A 21,687-nucleotide genomic window follows, 5' to 3' on the forward strand; every position below is an offset into this window, starting at 1 on the left:
TTCATATATGTAGGTAGACAGACAAACACATTTAAACAAGGTTAAAAAAACACAACACAAAACAATGAAACTCTACACTAACTCCTGGAACATAAATTCTGTGTACATTCACTGATATCCCTAGGTTGAAACAACACAGCATTCAAAGTCAAGATCAGATTAGCTACTAAAATAGTCTGAACACTACCAAACAGCTCATGTCTGACCCAGAGTGGTGGTTTAAATAAGAACAGCCACCATAGGCTCCTGTACTGAATGCTTAAGTCACCAGGGGTGGCACTACTCAAGAAGGATTAGGAGGGTTAGGAGGTGCAACACTGTTGGAGGTTTGGGCTGGGGGTGGGAGGGGCATGGAGGCTTCAAAAAGCTCAGAGGAGGCCGAGAATTTCTTTCTGGGATGTAGCTCTCAGCTATTGCTCCAGCCCCTGCCTGCATGCTGCCATGCTCCCTGCCATGATAATGGACCAACTAAACCTCTGAAACCGTAAGCAAGCCCCAGTTAAATGCTTTCCTTTATAAGAGTTGCTTTGGTCACAGTGTCTCTTCACAGCAATACAACAGTAACTAAGACACACCAGTTCATGCTGATTGGTCAGTGTATCACATATACCAATTACTAAACACTTTAAATATCACACGTGACACTAATATACCTCAGAGAAATTTTTTTCAAGGCATTTATTTGGCTCAAACGTCAGTGTAAGGCATTAGGAATAAAAATGTAAAAGATGGGCTGGCGAGATGGCTCCGTAGTTAAAAGCATGGAAGAGGACGGCTTTGCAGAGGACCTGAGTTTGATTCCCAGCACCCACATCAGGCAGCTGAGTTGCCTGTACCATCTCCAGGGGATCTGAAATCTCCTTCTGGCCTCTGAGGTCACTGTACTCACATGAACATTACCATACCACATACAGAGAGAGAGAGAGAGAGAGAGAGAGAGAGAGAGAGAGAGAGAGAGAGAGAGAATATAAATCTTTAAAAAATGAAAAAGCCAAGAGGGTGTGGTGGCATGCCTCTCTGTAATCCCAGCACTCAGAAGGCTGAAGCAAGAGGAATGAGTTCAAGGACAGCATGGACTATAGAGTGAGATAGCTCAGATCTGCTTGGAATACAAACCACAACTGACTTATTTGAAAAAAAAAAAAAGAGGGTAGAAGGCTAACCTCAAGTAGGTAACAGATTAAACACAATTTCTAGTATAATATGATGCCAACCTTTATTGTCTATGAGAGAGTAGAAAGGAAACATTTAGAGCAAGGTGGGGAACTAGAATCTGAAGGACATGACCAGCAACTTATGTGAAGCAACAGACAGAGAGCCAAAGCAGGAAGAGTAGTGATGTAACCAAGAAGGCAGAGGGCCGAATGCAATGGCTCAGCAGGTAGAGGCACTTGCCACAAGCCTGGCCACCTAAGTTGGATCCATCAAACTCAAAGGAGAGGAGAGAACTGACTCCACAAACTACTCTGACCTCTGCCTCTGTGCCAGGGAATTCATGCCACCATGCACGCAAGCACGCACGCACACATACACAGTAGCAGTAATCGTAAATTAAAAAGAAACTGGCAGGCATTCAGAGGGACCTTTGGGATATGAATGAGAGAATATTCAGAGGATAAGAATTATACGCAGCCCACCAACAACAGCCAGTCACCCTCTGACAGGATGGATGAAGAGAAGCACCTCAAGCTCTGCAAGCCCCTTCTTCCTGAGCAAGGAGAGATAGCTGCTGGCTGCGTGTCACAAAAGTAGTGGGTAATGGGCTAGAGATGACTCAGAGGTGAAGAGCACTGGCTACTCTTCCAGAGATCCTGAGTTCAATTCCCAGCAACCACATGGTGACTCACAACCATCTATGGTGAGTTCTAGTGCCCTCTTCTGGCCTGCAGGCATAAATGCAGGCAGAACACTGTATATATAATAAATAAATAATCTCTTTTAAAAAAGTATTGGGTAAAAGGTTTTAAATTTATTGATATATTTATCTAAGATACCTTGGATGCATCCAAAGTAGACTAGTATGGCCTGCCATCTTTTAAATTTATCTACTTTGGATGCATGTTTAAAGCTTAATGGTTTTTCTTTAAATGGTCATACAAGTAAAAACTGAGATTAAACATTCCTCAGTGATTTTCTTAGTACTAGTTTTATACCAGATTGAGACACATGCATGTCTTAGTTGTACACAGCATAGAACTTACATCAAACAAGATGCCACAATGGTTGTGGTTAGTTAGTAATGAAAGGTAGACTGAGACTACAGAAACAAAATTAATTCAATTAGGGCTGTAAAGATGACTCAGTAGTTAAGAGCACTGGCAGCTCTTGTAAAGAATCAGTTTCAGTTTTCAGCACCCACATAGGGGGTCACAACTATCAGTTAACTCCAGTTCCAGGGGATCTAACACCTTCTTCTGACCTCTGTAGCACCAGGCACACATATGAGGCACATACATAAGTACAGACAAACACTCATAAATATAAAGTAAATAAATTAAAAACATAATTTTCAATAAATAAGTTCAAATTATGAAAGATATACTAGAGTATGGTATTCATGACTGAAATCCCAGCACTCAGAGGCTCAGGCAGGGAAATTGCTAGAAATTTAAGGCCATTATGGACTACAAAAACTGTCTCAAGCTGCCTCCACTACAAAACAAAACAAACAAAAAATCTTAAAATGAAGTTAATGAGTAGCTAGTGGTGTTTTAATCCTGAAAAAGCAAGCCCCTCCTACTTTGTTTTATACAGCACCTCTTTACACACTAATGAAATCAAACACCAAAGTCCAGTACCTCACTTGTCAACCGTATTAGAAGGGCTGCAGCCTCTGAGTATTTGCTTTGACTTTTTAAAATTTCGGCACTAAGCAACACACATCTTTCAGCCAACACCATATTCCTAAACAAAAACAGACAAGGAAAAATAATCAGCATCACAGTAATTCTTTAGCACATCCAAGTTACCATGTATTCAAAGAGTCACTAGCTGATTCTGAGCAAGAAGTCTGTCCTGGCCTTGCTTGCAGAGCTTCACAGCTAGGCCTGCTCCCTTTCCCCCTTTCTGGCCCCTTTTGGGGACATGCCAAAGTCCTAGCATGCTTGCTCTGAACTCACATTCTCACATTCTCTAAGAACCCATCTTATGCCCACCCAGCCCCACAGCCACACAGCTGCTTGTCAATCTCCACAGTTGAACTTGCCTGCTCTCTTGTACCCTAACTCAAATGTCTCCTTCCAGTAGTTTCCAGTCTGACTCCCCTGCTGTTATTGTTCTCAAATTCTAATAAAAGGATCAAGATTTAAAAAAAAAAAGTCTGTCATTTTCTACCTACTAAAAAGGAAGAAAAAAAGCAATCTTTATTCCTTTGGAGGTGCTGGGGTCAAACTGGGGGCCTGGCAAATGATATGCTACAGCCCCAGCCCAGCACCTTTTCTCGTCACACAATTCCAAAGTAAGAACACAATGCAAGGCTGAATACAGTTGTACACACCTACATTCCTAGCACTTGGGAGGCTGAGACAGGAGAATGCTGGTGAATTCAAGATTATGTGGTGCTACATTATGAGACTTTGTCTCAAAGAAGGGGATAAAGGTGACTATAGATGTGCATTTTCCTTTCGGTAGAAATGGTTCACAGCACTAACTGGTAAGGCTTACTGTACAGTATTCTCAGCATTCTTCTGGTTCAGCATACCTTCTAGTTCATATATAACCTGTATTAATTGTATAGATTATACATTTAAAGCTATTACCAAGTTCTCAGAACATAAAAGTGAAAACAAGACATATATAATACTTTGTCAGTATCCTCTGTATTGTAGCAAAGGAAATGTTTTTAAAAAATCAACTGTAATAAAGTAATTTAAGAAAAAGGGGAGTGGGGCAGTGAGATAACCGAGTGGGTAAAGGTATTTGCAACCAAGTCTAATGACCTAAGTTTGATTCCAGTGGCCCACATGCAGAGGAGAGAACAGACTCCCATCAAGTTGACCTTGGCCTCCATAAACATGCCATGGAATGCCCATACCCAACAGTTATACACACATAATATAAAAAAAGTTTAGGGGTGGTTATTACTCTCAAAACATATTGTAGGCTAAACATGATATTACATGCCTTTAATCCCAGAATGTGGAAGGCAGAGACAGGTGAATCTCTGTGAGTAGGAGACCAGCTTGGTCTGCATGGTGAGTTCCAGGCTAGCTTGGGCTATATAGCGAGACCTTGTCTTTCAAAAGAAAAAGTAATAGCAGGTCCCATAGATTACACAAGTGATCCTAGCACTCCAGAAGTGGAGACAGAGGATCAGGAATTTAAGACCACCCTTGGCCATATAGCAAGTAGAAGCCAGCCTGGAATACATAAGACTCATACCCCACAAAACAAACAAATGCTTTGATGATCTATCACACTTTCCATAGATTACATATGCAACAGGTATTCCCAAATACCTAAGTTTGCCTTAATGAACACAAAAGTATAAACTCCTAATGTTCACTACTGATATAAGGCTCAGTTCTTAAATTCTATAAATTGCTAAATTTTTAAATACATTATTACATTTTTATTTGTATTATATTTTATAATTACTTGTGTGTATGCGCATGTGGGGGAGCACAAATGCGCTTGTCATTATAGCATTCATGTGCAAGTCAGGACAACTTTTGGGAGTCAATTCTCTCCTTCTATCACGTGGGTCCCGTGGATCAAATCAAGTTGTCAGGCTTGGCAGCAATGATCTTTACCCACTGGTATCTTGCCAGCCCTATGAATGCTGTTCCATTGTAAGCATTGCTATTACTATTACCTCTACATAAACAACAGAGGACTTCAAGTGATTCTCTATCTCTGTCTTCCAAGGCATCTATTCTACAACACAAACATCAGGCATGAAACTCAGTGGACAAAGCTCTGAGTTCAATCTAGCACCATTTAAAAAAAAATCTGATTAATTTACTAAAAAATAGCTTTTATAATGATGAATGTCTACTCAAATATGCAGTAATTTTCATTTACTACAGCATAAACCTTAATTCCAGCTTAGGAAAAATAAATGACAGTTAAGGCTTCTAACTTCGATTTATTTCCAACCCTTTCTATCTATCCCCCAATGCTTTCCATATACACAAACTGACCTTTACCAGCAAAACTAGAGAAATTTTATTCCTGTAACTCATAATTCTAGAAATGTCCCTATGGCTACAAAACCTAGCCACCCTGCATGAAAGTCTACCTATCAAATAACCTAACAGCCTCCTTCTGATGACTTCTGACCCAGTTCAGTTTCCTTATAAGAATTCTAATAGTACTCACTACTTCTCATTTTTCCCTAAGTCTATATTACTCGACTCTTCACGCTTCTGCCTAATTAACAAGAAAAGTTCAAAATGGCTAATTTCCATCTTAATGGTAGGTAAAATCAAAAATGTCTACAACAAAAATTATCTGCAGTATAGCACAAAACCTCAATGCTACACACATCAACTTGCTATCCACCAATGCAGTGTAGCTAGGATCTGAAAAGAGAAGGGAATAAGCACAATTTTCATTTCAACTTGTCTCTGACTAAATTAACTTCAGTTGAGAATCTATGGCATGAAAAACAAAGAACTACTTGTAAATATCAACTCTGTCCCAAACAGGCAAAACTATCAATATTATGATCACCTACTTGCAGATGTCCCTGTAGGTCTGAATGGCTGTGTCCATGTAATGGGCAGGGTATGGCCTCGGAGCTCCTGGCTGGAGAAAGGCTGACACTGCTGCCATCTCCTAAAGGAAACAAATAGACAGTGTTTCATGAGAACCATTCTCATATTTAACACGCAGTAAACTTAAAGACTGAAGGCCTCAGAGTATACATGTATAAATTTCACAGTTTAATGCAGACTCAAAACACACATTATTTGTTTTAACTTAAAATTCTGATCTTTGTGGGGTGTGATGGCCCACATCTTTAATCCCAGCCTTTGGGAGGCAGAGGCAGGCTGATCTCTGTTAAGTCCGAGGCTAGCCTGGTCTACACAGTACGTTCTAAGCTAGGCAGGTAAACAGAGACCCTATCTTAAAAACAAAACAACAACAAACAAACAAAAAAAAAAACAGAGTTATGCATGATTTAAAGGTATATCCTGACACATCCATAAGAAAGGTGAATCCTGAAAAATTCGTTGAGGTGATTTTGTTGTGCAGACACCAGAATATATTTATAGAAACCAAAATGACTATGCCATTTGTAGGTAAGAATGTTTTAAGCAATAATTTTATAAGAACACCACCATATATTCAGTCTGTTGTCACACACACACACACACACACACACACACACACACACACGTGCTATATGGCTGTACAATTTTCCTATTTTTATCTACATTTGATAAATATTACATTTAAACTATTTAAGGAAAGGTAGCAGCTATATGAAAGATGAGTTTATAAGTGCTGGATATTAAGGTGTATTTATTTTAACATTATACATTCATAACTGAAAATACCTGTAGTTTATAAAAGCTATTGTAAAAGTAATAAACCTAAGAGGAACAGATTTGGAAGAGTCCTCTTGAAGCCTATTCATCTGCATAATCAAAGCACAAACAAAACCATGAACTGGTAACACAGGAAGGTTACCTATATAGCTTGTTGGGCAGCTTAACATGGCAGGAGGATACAATCTAAATATCATACATTTCCTCCTGGTGGGATTGAGATAAAGAGGAACTCCTGACATGAGGATGAAAGAGGAAGTGAAAACTGTCTTGAGCCCAGAAGGGGAAGAAAGGGAAGGGAGGCACTTCTCTGGATAGGAATTCCATATGCACAAAATGTTGACCATCAATTTTCATTTTCTAAAATGTATCACAGGCGTGGGGATAGAGCTCAGCAAGTCACAGACCATTACCTAAGCCACTCGAGGCCCTGGCTTGATACTCAACACTACAAAACAAACAAACAGTACCAACCAAGGCTCCAGCTGCATAAAGCATTGCTTGATCATTAAGGAAATCCTTCTTTGCAGTATGATAGCAACTGTAAGCCAAATCGTAATGCTGCACCAAAAAGCACAAGTCAGCCATTTTCCTGATTTGAAGCTCAGGTGCTTCTGGTGGATACCTAGAACATAAATATAGAATTTATGGCCCATCACACCATCACACATAAAATGTATAGTAAACTGTTCAACTACGCAGAACATAAAAGAATTTGATCTATTTTGCAAAAATTCTATCTTCAAGGAAGACTGTCAATTCTCAAAACTATTTGAAAGTCCAAAAGTTAATTAATTAATATATTTATAGTCTTGGAAGTTTCCCAACTGCAGACAAGCATTTGCCCCAGGAACAATTTATGAATAAATGGTTAATACCAAGTAATTTATTTATATACAACTCAGAAAAAAAAATCCAAATAGACTCCTGTCATTTTTCATTAAAACAAGATTTTGTAAGAAACAAAATTGCTAAGTATATTCCTCGTCTTAGGACAGCAGGCAGAGGAGCCCAGCATGGTGACGCACCAACACGAGGGAGCCTGAAGCAGGAGAGCTCCAAGCTGAAGGCCGAATGGGGCAACTCAGCAGGACATCACCTTTAAAAAAGTATGGACCAAAGCACTTCAGACAGAAAGGGCTAGTACTGAGTACCAAACCTAACTCCCATCTTCTTACAAATAGAGGAGCAGGTCCAAAGTAAAATGACATTCTGAGTTATTTTAAGAGTTTTGTTTGGTTTTGCTTATCATCACTCTAGCCACAGGATGTTCACAGATCTACAGTATCAACCATGAATTCACTCCTAATGCAGGTCAAATCCAACCTAAAAACAATTGGTTACCGCCCTAACATTCATGCCACTATTGGATCAGTGGGCACATGTGGCCTAGCAGGTGGGTACTGTGACATCCAGCGTCCTCTGCTAAGGTCGCTGATGAATTTTTCCCCAGTAGTCTATATATCACCTTTGAGCATTATGAAAGCTAACCAACCACCAGGAAGAAAAGGTCCTGGTTAGATCCAGTTTACTTTCTCAGTGTTCTGTAATTAAATTACACGAAGTTTTCAGCAATAGAGTCTTAGTTCTAATGAGCAACTAAAAGAGCCAGTGGTATTTTTGGCTGAAGAGTTTTTTTCCCAAAGTCCAATAAGCCAGCCATGGTAAAAGCAGTTCACATCTGTAATCCCAGTGCTTGGGAAACAAAAATAGGATTATTACAAGTCCCAAGCTAGCCTAGGCTCAGTCAGACTCCATCTCAAAAAAAAAAAAACAACTTGATTTAAAAGTCCAATTACAGGGTCTAGAAAGCTGGTTCAGCGGTTAAGAGCACTGACTGCTCTTCCAGAGGACCCAGGTTCAATTTCTAGCACCCACATGGCAGTTCACAACTGTCCGTAACTCCAGTTCGAGGGGACCCGACACCCTCACACAGACATACATGTAGGCAAAACACCAATGCACATAAAAATAATTTTTTTACAAGTTCAGTTAGAGTTGTTTTTTAAATTAGAATTTAATTAGTATCTTTCTTAGATATCATTAAGTTTTGACCAATATGAAAATAAGAACCTAAAAAGACAATCACTGTTTTTGTAGTCAAACGCAAGACAAAGTTAAATGCAGCAGAATTAAATAGAGTGGCATTCTACTCACAACAACCCAGATGTATTTTTCAGTTCGTTAATGCTCTTTTCTGGAACTTTACTGCCACTAAACCATTTCTTAGTGGCAGAAAACAGAGATCGACTCAAACCTTTCCTTGATATTAGCTAGAAAAAAATATGTAAATATGTTAACAAATATGAACACAAGTATTTTCTACAAACAAAAAAAAATTAAGCTTTACTAGTAAGTAAATATTTTAATAACACTAATTCAAAAAATGTCTAGGGTCTGAAGAAATGGCTCAGCAGATTGTTTTTCTTGTAGAGGACTTGTCTTCAGCTCTCAGGACCAACACAGTGGCTCACAACCAACTGTAACTCCAGTTCTGGGAAATCCAAGTCCCCTCTGGCCTCTGCAGGAACCAGGCACACATATGATGTACATACACATGTACAAGCAAAACACACATACCCATAAAATAAAACTGAAAACAGCTGTTGGTTTGTTTTAATGTCTAATATATAGGCTGTAGAGCTGGCTTGATGGATAATAGCATTTGCTGCTCTTGCAAAGAACGCAAGTTCAGTTCCCTGCACCCACATGGTGGCTCACAACTACCCGTTACTCCAGTTCCAGAGCATCCAATGCCCTCTTACATCCTCTGTGACCACCAAATATGAAATTGTTTACATACATACATGCAGGCAAAACATTCATACACATAAAATTAGAATTGATAAATGAGTCTTAAAAAAATAATTTGTCCAATAAACTGGAAAAAATTCTAAGTGAAAATAAATAAGGCTTATCTAGTACTAAACAGAACTTCATCACTGATAGTAACTTCAGTCAGTTTTTACAGCTTATTATAAAACAAAAATCAAAACAAAACTTTAAATACAAAACTTTTAATAAAGCCTTAAACTCACTGACTTAATTTGAAGATTAATAACCCAAAAAACTTAAGTCTTACCTGATCATTTAATTGCCGAATTGTTTTCTCTATATGTGGTAAAAGGCCACGGAATGTAAACTCTTGTATAAACTGTCGAATTCTATCATGATCAGTGAGTGTCAAACAAGCACCACGAATCACTCCAGTACTTGCTTTCTTTGTTTCGTGTACTGAAGCAAACTTTGTATGATCTGAGCCATCGGTATTAGGAGGGTCACCACATTGGTCTAATTGAAGTGGATGAACTCGGAAGTTATTTGGTAAACCATCTACTGAAAAACAAATCTCTCCTTTACTCTCAGAATGCAACAGAAAATGTAACAAAACTATCACGTCATTAAAGGAAAAGATGACAAATCCGCTGGGCGGTGGTGGCACACACCTTTAATCCCAGCACTCGGGAGGCAGAGCCAGGCGGATCTCTGTGAGTTTGAGGCCAGCCTGGACTACCAAGTGAGTCCCAGGAAAGGCGCAAAGCTACACAGAGAAACCCTGTCTCCAAAAAACCAAAAAAAGATGACAAATCCTTTCTCACTGTGTGTATCTGAGATGAAATACTGTTAACATTTTCCCATTTTAAATTAAAGACTTGAGCTAGAGAGACAGTTCAGGGAAGACTGCCTAACAACTGAGAATGATTCCTGAAATCCACACATGAACAGAAAGAACAGACTCCCTACAGATCGTTCACTGACCTCCACATATATGACACTGCACCCGCATGCAGAAACACACACGCATGCAAGCATATGTAAATGCATGCAATAAAAAACTTGAATTAAATTAAGGTACTTGAGCTAATAATTGCTGCCTGCATACAAGCTTAAGAATCTAGGCAACTCAGTTTTAAAATACTACAGTGAATTACCCTATTTTTGGAGAGCAAGCAAGGTTCTATTGAGATACAAAGTAATAGCCCCCGAAGCAGGGAGAGTCCTGTTTATAAACAGGCTATCTTATATTACAACAGCTGCACATGGTGACACATGTCTATAATTCCAGCAGTTGGAAATCTGAGAAATGGATCCCAAGCAGACAGTAAGTTCCAGGCCACTCTTGCCCACACAGTAAGATCAATATAACAAACAAACAAACAAAAATTTAGAGCCATCATTACCAAAACTATAATTTAAAAAAATATAGTAATATAGTTCTAAAAATCTTATGAATTTGGGGAATTATGTTGTATATTACATTTCCCTGGCTTTTAAAAATATTTTGATTGACCCAGGCATGACCATTTTAAGATTTTCTCATTTATTTGTTTGTACACTGAAGCTCACAGAGGCCCACAGAGGGTGTTAGGTTCCCCTAGAGCCGGAGGCAGCTGTGAGTGATCTGGCATGGGTACTGAGATCTAATTCAGGGTCCTCTGGAAGATCAATAGCCACTGAGCCCTCTCTCTAGCCCTCATGATCCACTATTCTTAGAACATAAATTTAAATGTAAACAACAAAAACCAGAATTCAAAGAACTGCATAAAACCAGAAGAAACATTAACTTCTGAGTCAAGTGTGCTGGCACATGTCTACCTCTCAGTACTCAGAGGTAGAGAGAAAATTCTAAGTTCAAGGACAACTTAAGCTATACAGAGAGATAAGGTAAATCTGAGCTACTTAGAAAGCTGGGATAAGAAAAACCAAATTTAAAGCACAGTCAATAACTTAGTCAAGATCTAGTCTTAAAATTTTAAAAAGGAGGGGTGGGCTAGAGAGATGTCTTGGTATTTACTGTTCTTGCAGAGGACCTGAGTTCAGTTCCCAGAACCCACATCAGGCAGCTTATAACCACCTGTATGTAACCCTAGCTCTGGGTGATCTCATGCCTATGATCTCCTCCAGCACCAGCATTCACAGAAACATCCCCACACATAAACACACATATACATAATTAAAAATAAATCTTTAAAAAAAATTTTTTTAAAGAAAAGGGGCTGGGGAATGAACTAGCATCTGCAAAGCCCTAAACTCAATTATCAGTACTGAAAGGGGTTAGTGGTTAAAGTTTCCCTATCATTTATCTGTGAAGGCTAGAGTGCTTTAATAACAATAAATACTTCCAGTCAAAAGAGAACTTAAAGTATAACAAGACCTTTGACTTCGTTATCTAGTCCATCCAATGAGAGCAAGTTACTATCAGAATTCTTATTGGAGGTCAAAGTACAAGGGCCATCTTCATATGATTCCTAGCAAAATAAAATACAAAAGCATTAGCAATATAATTAATTAATCGTGTTTAAATATTACCAAATACACCAATGCTTATAATTCTCCTGATGAATATGGCTTCATGTACTTGCTAAAGGAATACTCTTCTCTTTTGGCCCTCTAATCTCAGCATATCGTATTGTCATGATGATCCATAACATTGTATTTTAATTCCTTTTCATACTCAACTAACTATGCCAATTCTTTCACATTCAAATGACCAGTATTTCAAATGTACTTCAATATTCATGCCCACATATATTTAAATAGGCACAAACATATGCCCATGAATCCTAAAAAAATAATGACAAAGGTAACGCCTACTAGAGTCAGACAAGAGGGAAAAAGAACAACTTCAAAATCTCCCAGGTCATAGACAAAACGCTAGCAGGAGTGGATTCTGAATAGACCGAAGGGCTGTGAGAAATACCCAACACAGTGTTCTATTCTAGTAAGGCACTGGATCTCGGGCCATCCCTGAACCCTACATTACTCCATGAGACCAAGAAAAATGAGCTATTATTATTCTGAGTGCCAGAACTTAATAGCAACAGACAGAGCCAGGTAGGAAACTCTCTGAAAACCACCCCTCCAGACAGACTTCAGAAAGCAGGTAAACTAGCCTGGAGTAATATAAAAGGATATAGTTATCTTTCTGAGGATACTAACATGACCCCCCTAAACAGCCTATGTGCACAAGCCATAGAAAGCATCTGCAGTTGGTCCTCAAGCTGCTTCTCACTTAAGGAAACATGTTTTCAAAAGGTGAAAACATTACTTTAGGAGTCAGGTAGTACCTTTAATGATTCTCAAACTGTGGCCTTCTAAGATTCTAAATTACATACTCTCTGATACCTCTGTTTTCTGCTAAAAGTTCTCAAACTGAACAATCAGACTGGCATTCCCTGTACAACCTAAGACAGCCTAACTGTGAACTGAATTTTTCAGTACTACCTTTATTTCGAGGATGGTCCCAAGGGGGGGGGGGGCATTTAAAAAAAAAAAAGCTGTTTTATATCCAGCCGGTTTGGGCTCTTTTATGTCTAAAGACTTCCCCTCAACATTCCAATATTAAAATGAGTAAAACAGGCTGGAGAAATGGCTCACTGTTTAAGAGCACTTATTGCTCTTACAGATGACCCAGTTACCAACACCCACATCAAATGGTTCTTAACCATCTGTAGCTGCAGTTCCAGATTCACGTGTATACTACAGGCATTCACGTGTGTACTAAATCAATACATCAATAAATCTTAAAAATAAATGAGTAAGCATAACTATGGCTTATAATAAGTTTTGGTTTTGCCCAATCACTTAGGAAGTTTTAGTGAAACATTTCACTATTAGGATAAGAATTTATACCATATCAAGCTGATGAAAGAATATGTGGGCTGTACTCTCAGGAGGGGAGGCTAAAATCTTTTTAGATTATAGATTAGCCTATAGAGAAATGTCTGCTATAAATCAAACAGTGAAGGGGAAGATGAATAGGAATCTCACTTACAGAACTCAAGTAAAACATAGCTCTCTGAACAGATGAAGATAGGTTTCTTCTGTATCCCAGAATCTAATCAATATTTATATGTATAATTCAACTATTATTTGGCTTAAAAGGGCTTAATGTGAAATGTTATCATTTTTACTATTTTCTACAAAGAAAATATTTTCCAGTTTCAAATAACCCTGGATTCTTGAATTATAATCTGTTTTTATGTTCAAGCTGTGTATTATTTCTCCTGCAATTGCACATAAAATGTTTTTACGTTAAAAAAAGGGACAAATACCATAGAATTGTATAACATGAAATATATTGAACATACAAATTCATAGAGACAGAAAGATTAGATGTTATCTCAAGATGGAGAAGAAAGGAATATAGAGCAAAGATTTCCTAAGTACAGAGTTTCTGTTTTGTGTGATCGAAAAGCCCCACAAATGGACAGTAGTATCAGGACTGTAATAATGTAATAAATTTATAATGTAATAAATCAATACAATTAATATAATTAATGAATATCATATAGTTATTGAATAAATACTGTGAATGTAATCAATGAATACTACAAATGTAATTAATATCATGAGTGTGATTAATGAATATCATGAGTGTAATTAATATTTTGAATATAATTCATGCCACTGAATTGTGAACTTAAAAATGGTTACAACTGCAAATATTATGTTCATTTAAAAAAATAAGGTGGAATGTAATCATCATACACTGTATGTGTGTATGAAATTGAAGACAGCGATGTTCTAAAATAGAAAGTGGTAATGGTGTCATGGGCCAATGAGGATGCTGGACTAAAGTCTATCAAATTGTGCAAACAGGCAAATTGTATACTATGTGAACTATTTGTCAATAAAGATTTTATAAAACGTAAAAAAAAGGCTCCAAAGTTACACAGAAATAAATAAATAAATGGGTAAAATATTAGACACTATGTCTAGATCAAAAATTCTACATGAAAGAAAAATAAGAAAAATAAAATGTTAACCAACATTTCTATTAGAGCAATAATTACATAAACTTTTAAAGTGATTTTTAAATATCTCATAAAGAGCAAATAAAGTAGTACAGTTATACAAAATATATTTTTCATTTTTTTGAAAAATTCTTTTTAAAAAAAGTCAAATCTCTACTAACCAAATAAACAAAAGAACTTGGTATTGGCTCTACCAAGTAGCGCACAATGTTACTTAACATTGTGAAAGAAATAAACTTTACAACTATGCACTTCAACCAACAAATTAGCTTAGAAGTCTAAGAAAATAACAAGAAAGGAAGAAATAACACTTCAAAAATTCAAGAACTGAAGACCAAATGGCAGGAGCAACCACACACACACACCTAGGTTGTATGCACTCCACAAAGTGGCCAAAACACAGCACAGTGGAACCGTAGGAAGAAGACAGCCCCAGCCCAGGCTAATAAAGAGCAGACTATGAGCCGCCTTAGTTAATATGGGGGTGTGGGGTCGGGCTGAGACAGGGTCTCACTATGTAGAGCAGGCTGGCCTTGAACTCAAGAAATCCACCTACCTCTGTCTCCTGAGTACATTCTTGGTTAATTAAATAGACAAATCCAAATGTCTATCTCTACATGGATAAACAATCTAACTAACTCTTAGAACATGCTATGGTTTGAATAAGAAATGTCCCCCATTGGTTCATGTATTAGGACACTTGGTTCCCAGCTGGAGGTGCTAAGTTTGAGGCTTGCTGGAGAAAAAATAGCACTTGCAGCAGCTCTCAAGGATTTATAGCCTTGAACTACTTCCTGATTGCTCTGCTTCCTGTATGTAGATGAAAAGTAATTTCTCTGCTTTCTGACTGGCAGGCCAGCCTCAGACCCCTGCTTCCAAACCTTCCCCACCATGATGGACAACATTTCTCAGGTCTTGTGAGGTAAAGTAAACCCTTTCTCTTCATGGTGTTTATTATCATAGGAACAGAAAGTAATTGATACAGAATGTAATTCACTTTTCAAAAACCACCTAATGCTATCATTCATACCTCAAATGTGCTGTAGCTGATTAAAAAAACAGCTTTTGAACCACTTTATTTAAGAGCTCACAGCTGATGGATCAAACTAGTCATGCTAGTATTGTATGAGTTAGCCACTAAGCCAAGGCAGGTGCACTTTTGGGTGCAGGTACCTATGTTAATGTGCCTTCAAAGTACCCTCTCCTTTATTTTCAGCTAAAACTTTATGGTGCAAGCTAAGCATGACCAGATATTTCTATCTGTCGCTTTAATCAGTTAACCATATGTGCTCCATGACTCTGAGCTGAGCATGCCCAACACTGCATCTATCTGGTCTTTAAATTATGACCACAAACTGAGCATAAAAGGAACACAACAGAAAAAGCTTGGAATGGGCCCTGAATGAAATCCTCACCTTCCTTTGGTCAAGGGTGGCACTGCTTTGGATGTTTGCCTTGCCTGCTGCATGTCAGACACCTTCCCCCCCTCTTGTATGTCTTGGCTGTGCTTGTTTTGGCTTTGCAAACTCACTGTGTTCAGTTTCAAAACTAACAAATAAAAACTTCTAGACCCATGATAGTGCATGTCAAAAATGTCAACACTTGAGAAGCTGAGGCAGGAGGATTAAGAAATCAGGACAGACAGCCTGGGCTACCTAACAAGATCACAGCCTGCCTGTACTATATGTCAAAGAAAAAGAAAACAAAACGCTAGCCAGGCTTAGTGGCACACATCTTTAATCCTAGCACTTTGCAGCCAGAGATAGGTGGATCTCTGGGAGTTTGAGGCTAGCCCAATCTATATAATAAGTTCCAGGCCAGTAATGTATACAGAGTCAGACCCTGTCTCCACCCGCCCCTCAAAACATAAAAGAAAAAAATCAACAATTATATCTTTATGACATAAACTAAAATAAAACTTTTGTGGTTTGATTCAGTTTTTCAGGTGTACCTGGTGTTGAATACTATTTTTCTGGAGATATTGACTCCAAGGATCTGGTATCTGTTCATCTGATGCTCGATTCGGTGCTCGAGAATTAATTTTAAGCAAATAACAACCCTGAGTTCCATATTTCTGTTTCATTTCTTCATAAATTGATTCAGCTCTAAAGAAAAGAGAAAAAACTTTGTAATAACCTTAGAGAGACTTTAGACAGAATTTAGCAGACCTTGGACAACAGTTCTTAATTTTTTTATTTATTTCTCTTTATATTATTTTTATGTTTATTTCTGTAGGAAGGGAAATGACACATACCGCACTGTATATGTGGACATCAGAGGATAACTCACAGAACCTGGTTCTCTCCTTCCACCACATGGGTTCTAGGGACTGAACTCAGGTCATCAACCTTAGCATCAAGCACCTTTATCCACTGAGACATCTGGTGAGTCCAGACAACAGATTTTATTTTATTTAGTTTCCTTTTTTTTTTTTAATGTGTGTAAACCTGCATGGATTTGATGTGCACCCCTGCATGCAAGAGCTCAAGGAGGCTATAAGAGGGCGTCAGATCCCCTGGGGCTGAATAACAGGCAGTTTCAAGCTGCCATTGTGGGTGTTGGACCCGAGTCATCGGCAAGAGTGGTAAGTACTCTTAACCCTGAGCATCACTCCAGCCCCAACAACAGACATTTCAAATAATCTAAGAAAAATACCAAAAAAAGATAAAATAGAAAATTACAGATTATAAAAATTTAAACAAAACTCGTGATCCTAATCAAAACTTTTCTTCAAGACAGTCCTATCTGCTGTATGGGCAATCCTGATGGCCAGTTTCTTTACAGCACAGACCATCGGGGAGCCTTCCACATTAGCTACTGTACAGGCTGCCCATTTCCAGAGCCACTTCAAACATACATATTAGCAGCTTTCGGTCAACGATGGGAACTCATCCTCAGAAAGTGTAATTTGAGAGTATCTTTTAAAACCATTTATTAATAAATGGAAGTTATAATACCAAAAACTGTTTGTAGGGCAGGGAGAAAAGGAAAGAACTATAGCGAAGCAGATGAAGCCCTCACTGTACAGACCACCCTTTGCACTTACAGAACTTAGAGAAGCTGAGCCTTGAGCTACTGCTCAGACTAAAAAATAAATTAATTAATAAAACTTAAAATCTTCTTCCCATATTTTGAAAAAACATGTCATCTTCAGCTACATACCAAGTTTGAGGCCAGCTTAGGTTACATGAAATATGTTTTTTAAAACAAGAAAACTACTAAATATGCTAGCTGTTGGTAGAGAAAATGAATTGTAATGTGACATCTTAATAAGAAAATATACAACTGTGAGAAATGAAATTCTTGTCCCACTGGGTTCAGTCTGCTTGTTTATTTATAATTTTAATTTCTTGCAAGGCTAGATATTGAACCCAGGGCCTCAAAAAAGGTAAGCTCTATCATTGAGCCACAATGCTCAGTCCCAAGTCTAGTTAAAACAGGTATTTTCAGCCAACTGGCTATTTTGGGAGAGGGGTACACCTGGAAAATCTGAAGGCTTATTCATGAGCAAATGCTGATACTGTACAAATAACAACCCTAGCAAACAACAAAATCACATAATATCCTAGTAAAAGTTATAAAACAATGTATACAAATAAATACAGAAATATGCTTATGTATATATACTTAAGTACCACAAGTCAAACTCCTACTCACTTTATTAATAATACTGCTAAAAAAAACTAAGAGTTATTGAGTTATTGAGATGGCTTGTGGATAAATGTGCATGCTATTAAGTCTGAGGACCTGAAACCTGAGTTCCATCCCTTAGATCAACATGGCAGAAAGAGAACCGGCCCCTGCAAAGTGTTGTCTGCCCCCCCCCTTGCAGGCTGTGATGCGTGTATACACACACACACACACACACACACACACACACACACACACACACACACTAAACAAAATTATTAAAAAACTAAGAACCATTGGCCTAATTCTGAATGCCACTTTAACATCACCACTCAATACAGGAGATAAACCACGTTGAATTGTCTCAAAGTAATTTTAATAGCCATTTCACACTATTTTTTACTTATACTACTCTTTATCCAATGGGCTTTGGACATTTTTTTAAATGCTAAAGATGAATACTCTACAAGAGGTATTTATTCTGTTTCTGGGTTTTAAGTTATTAGAAATTAGTTAGAGGATAGAGCTATTGCTCAATGGTAGACTGTGCTCAGGGAGCATTAGACTTCATGCTCAATCTCAACTACCCAACAATCAATGATCACTTATGTTCAAAACAAGGATTATAAATTACAGGTGCCAAATGGCAATCAGATACTAAGTATAGTATAATATAAAACAAGATTAGTTTGATACATACCTTGAAACAAAAGCCAAAGTAAACTCCAAAGCCATAAACATAAAATTTATTTTTATGCTTATATTCCAAGAATTCATTTTAGGGGCCTAAAAGATAGCTCAGCAAGTAAAAGCACTTGCTGGGGCTGGAGAGATGGCTCAGAGATTAAGAGCACTGGCTGCTCTTCCAGAGGACCTGAGTTCAAGTCCTAGAAACCATCTATAATGAGATCTGATGCCCTCTTCTGGCATGCAGGCATACATGCAGACAGAATACTATACATAATAAATGGATTTAAAAAAAAAAAAAGCACTTGCCATCAACAACCCAAGTTTAATGCCCAGGTCCCTGTGGTGGAAGAAGAGAACCAATCCCTAAAGATGTCCTCTGACCTCCACATGTGTGCTATGATATGTGTGCATATGCACATGCATATGTGTGCACATGCACACAGACACACAACCGCCTCTCCAAAAAGTGATTCTTCTTTAAAAAAAAAAAATTAAAATTTAAAAAGCAATGCTTACCTCTGCTCATCTCCTGAAGTTACATCATGCAAAAGCACGTAATATTTAAGTGTATTTGGGATAAACCACTTAGGGTAGGAATAATCACTGTTGTGCTGAATTCGATGCTGTTCTTGTGACAACTTTGAAAACTGTTCCATAGGTTCAGCTTCACCAGAGGACGCCACCAACATACCTTGTAACCACACTGTCAGGGAAATTATCACATCTCTAAATGATAAATACTGCCTTATTAATATAAATTGTAGGAGAAATTTTCTGGCCAGGCATCATAGCACAGGCCTGTTATTCCAGCTACTCAAGAGGCTGGGGCAAAAGGAATAAAAGTTAGGGCTGTGTTTGCACTCAAGTGTGAGTCCAAAGCCAGCCTGAACATCTAAGGGAGACCTCTTCCTCTGGCTTCCATGTGCACAAGCATACACACTTGCACACCCAGATAAGCATATACAACATGCACACTGAATTCACACACACACACACACACACACACACACACACACACACACACACACACACACATCTCAACTACCCAGTTCAGAAAATCCAAAATAAAGTAATTTTGAATGTGATATCATTAACAATAAAAAATAATTTCTCCATTCTCTGTAACTTCTCAAGTATTTTGTCTTTGTTTCTACAATTAGCAACTTCCTGGCTTTCAGATGACTTAAAGGATACACGCTAAATAGTGGTTCAGAAACTCATGATCTGATGCTGGCATGGACTGTAGAAATGTCTCTCTGTAAGACTCAAACCATGGAGTAGTCGCTAAAATTAACAAAATGCAAAATGGTTAGAATTCAGCAGAATCGGTTTATAAAAGCTAATAATTTCTAGTAGTAAACAAGTATTTTTACCTGTGCTTTAAGATACATGATATAAAAGCAAACAGCACAATTTCTCTTATTTGTAGATGTAGCATTTTATATAAATATATCAAATCATTTACATATTTAAAGATATATAGCATATGCAGCATGTATATTTTAAGCTATTCATGCAAATCCACTTATATATGCAACTACTCAGGTCAGGAGAATGAAGCTGTCACTCCTGAGCCTTTGCAGCATTCCTGAACCATGTACTCACTGGATCACAGTGACTAGTACTAAGCTTTAAGTCCCATATCAGTCAGTTCACAGTCATAAGCAGACCCTGCTTATAGGAGATCATGCTGTACATCACCGACTCTCCATCAAGATGATCTTACCCCTCAGGAGAAACTGGACAGTTTTGGAAGGTAGTTGTGGTTGTCACAACAGAGAAGGAGACAGGACTACTGGTGCTTAGGGAAAGAGGTCAGGAAATCAAAAACATCTTACAGTGCACAGAGCAAAACAGCCACACACACAAAGAATCACCTGCTCAAACTGTCATGATGGGTGTGGCTGACAAATTCCATAGCTTGATGACTTGAGTCTGACTATAACAAAGCCTTTTAAAATCTTACACAGTATTACTAGTCTGTGTGTGGTTGTATGCATATGGAGGTGAGAGGACAACTTTCAGGTTGGTTCTGTTTACACCATGGGTTCTGGGAACTGAACTCAGGTTGTCAGGCTTGCAGAACAAGTACCTTTACCCACTGAGCCATCTCACTGATCCAGCAAAGACTTTCTAAAGAGAAATTCAAAGGATGATTACTTTATAAGCAAGTCAACTCTTTAGCAATTCATATTACATCTTTTCTAAAAAAAAAAAAATCTGAACATACTTAAACTTAGTTGGGCAAGGTGGTTCATGCCTCTAATCCTAGCACTCAAGAGACTGAGAAAGGAGGATTACAAATCTGACAGCCTGAGTGACAAAGTAAGATCAGGTCTCAAACAGTTGCATGAAGGAGAGAGAGATGAGCAAGGAACCAAGAAAGAGTGCTAGACAGAGGTGGTTAGGCAGGCAGAATGGCATATGCCTGTACTCCTAGCACCTGCAAGATGGAAGCTGGAGGACCAGGCATAAATGACTAGAAAGGCAGAAGAAAAAACTGTATGTGCTGACCAAATATAATATCTCATCTGGGACCAAATCATCTTTTTGTTATTTGGCTTTTTGTTTTAAGATATGAGCTCACTATGTAGTTCTGCCTGGCCTTTGACCACCTGTGTAGACTATCTTCTGTGTCAACACATCAGCCAAATGTAAAAAAATCTTTTCACTGTAGCCAGGTGTGATGATACCTATCTTTAATCCTAGCACTGGGAAGGCAGAAGCAGGCAGATCTCTGTGAGTTCAAGGCCAGTCTGGTCTACCTAGCAGGTTCCAGGACGGCCAGGACTGTTACACAGAGAGACCTGTCTTAAAAAAACAAAACAAAACCCTATAACAAATGTCCTACAAGAAATGCTCACATGCAGCCAGGCAGTGGTGGCACACACCTTTAATCCCAGCACTCGGGAAGCAGAGGCACAGGCAGAGACAGGCAGATCTCTGAGTTTGAGACCAGCCTAGTCAACAGAAGAGAGTTCCAGAAAAGCCAGGACTACACAGAGAAACCCTGTCTTGGAATTTAAAATAAAAAAAGCACATATTTGCAGTATGGTTAGGAGGACATTATTAAGACAATTCCCAACAATACTACCATCTTCATGGAAATGGACAAT

General features: G+C 38.2%; 1 protein-coding gene across 7 annotated transcripts in view; it reads right to left on the bottom strand.

The window, feature by feature from the left end:
• The window catches only part of Trappc8 (trafficking protein particle complex 8), a 95,377-nt gene that overhangs the window by 52,214 nt on the left and 21,476 nt on the right, over positions 1 to 21,687 (bottom strand). For 5 of the 7 annotated variants that reach the window (XM_028886553.2, XM_037196974.1, XM_037196973.1 and 2 more), the window contains 9 exons: positions 19,766 to 19,855; positions 19,088 to 19,262; positions 16,203 to 16,356; positions 11,650 to 11,743; positions 9,577 to 9,830; positions 8,652 to 8,767; positions 6,969 to 7,119; positions 5,678 to 5,778; positions 2,799 to 2,904 (listed from right to left, as the gene is read on the bottom strand). In XM_028886553.2, the coding sequence (XP_028742386.1) occupies positions 2,799 to 2,904; positions 5,678 to 5,778; positions 6,969 to 7,119; positions 8,652 to 8,767; positions 9,577 to 9,830; positions 11,650 to 11,743; positions 16,203 to 16,356; positions 19,088 to 19,262; positions 19,766 to 19,855 (1,241 nt within the window). The remainder of the gene's footprint in view (positions 1 to 2,798; positions 2,905 to 5,677; positions 5,779 to 6,968; positions 7,120 to 8,651; positions 8,768 to 9,576; positions 9,831 to 11,649; positions 11,744 to 16,202; positions 16,357 to 19,087; positions 19,263 to 19,765; positions 19,856 to 21,687) is intronic. The other 2 variants (XM_028886549.2, XM_028886554.2) reach the window with 1 other exon arrangement.

Source organism: Peromyscus leucopus, chromosome 19 (assembly GCF_004664715.2).
Source record: "Peromyscus leucopus breed LL Stock chromosome 19, UCI_PerLeu_2.1, whole genome shotgun sequence".
Taxonomy (NCBI): domain Eukaryota; kingdom Metazoa; phylum Chordata; class Mammalia; order Rodentia; family Cricetidae; genus Peromyscus; species Peromyscus leucopus.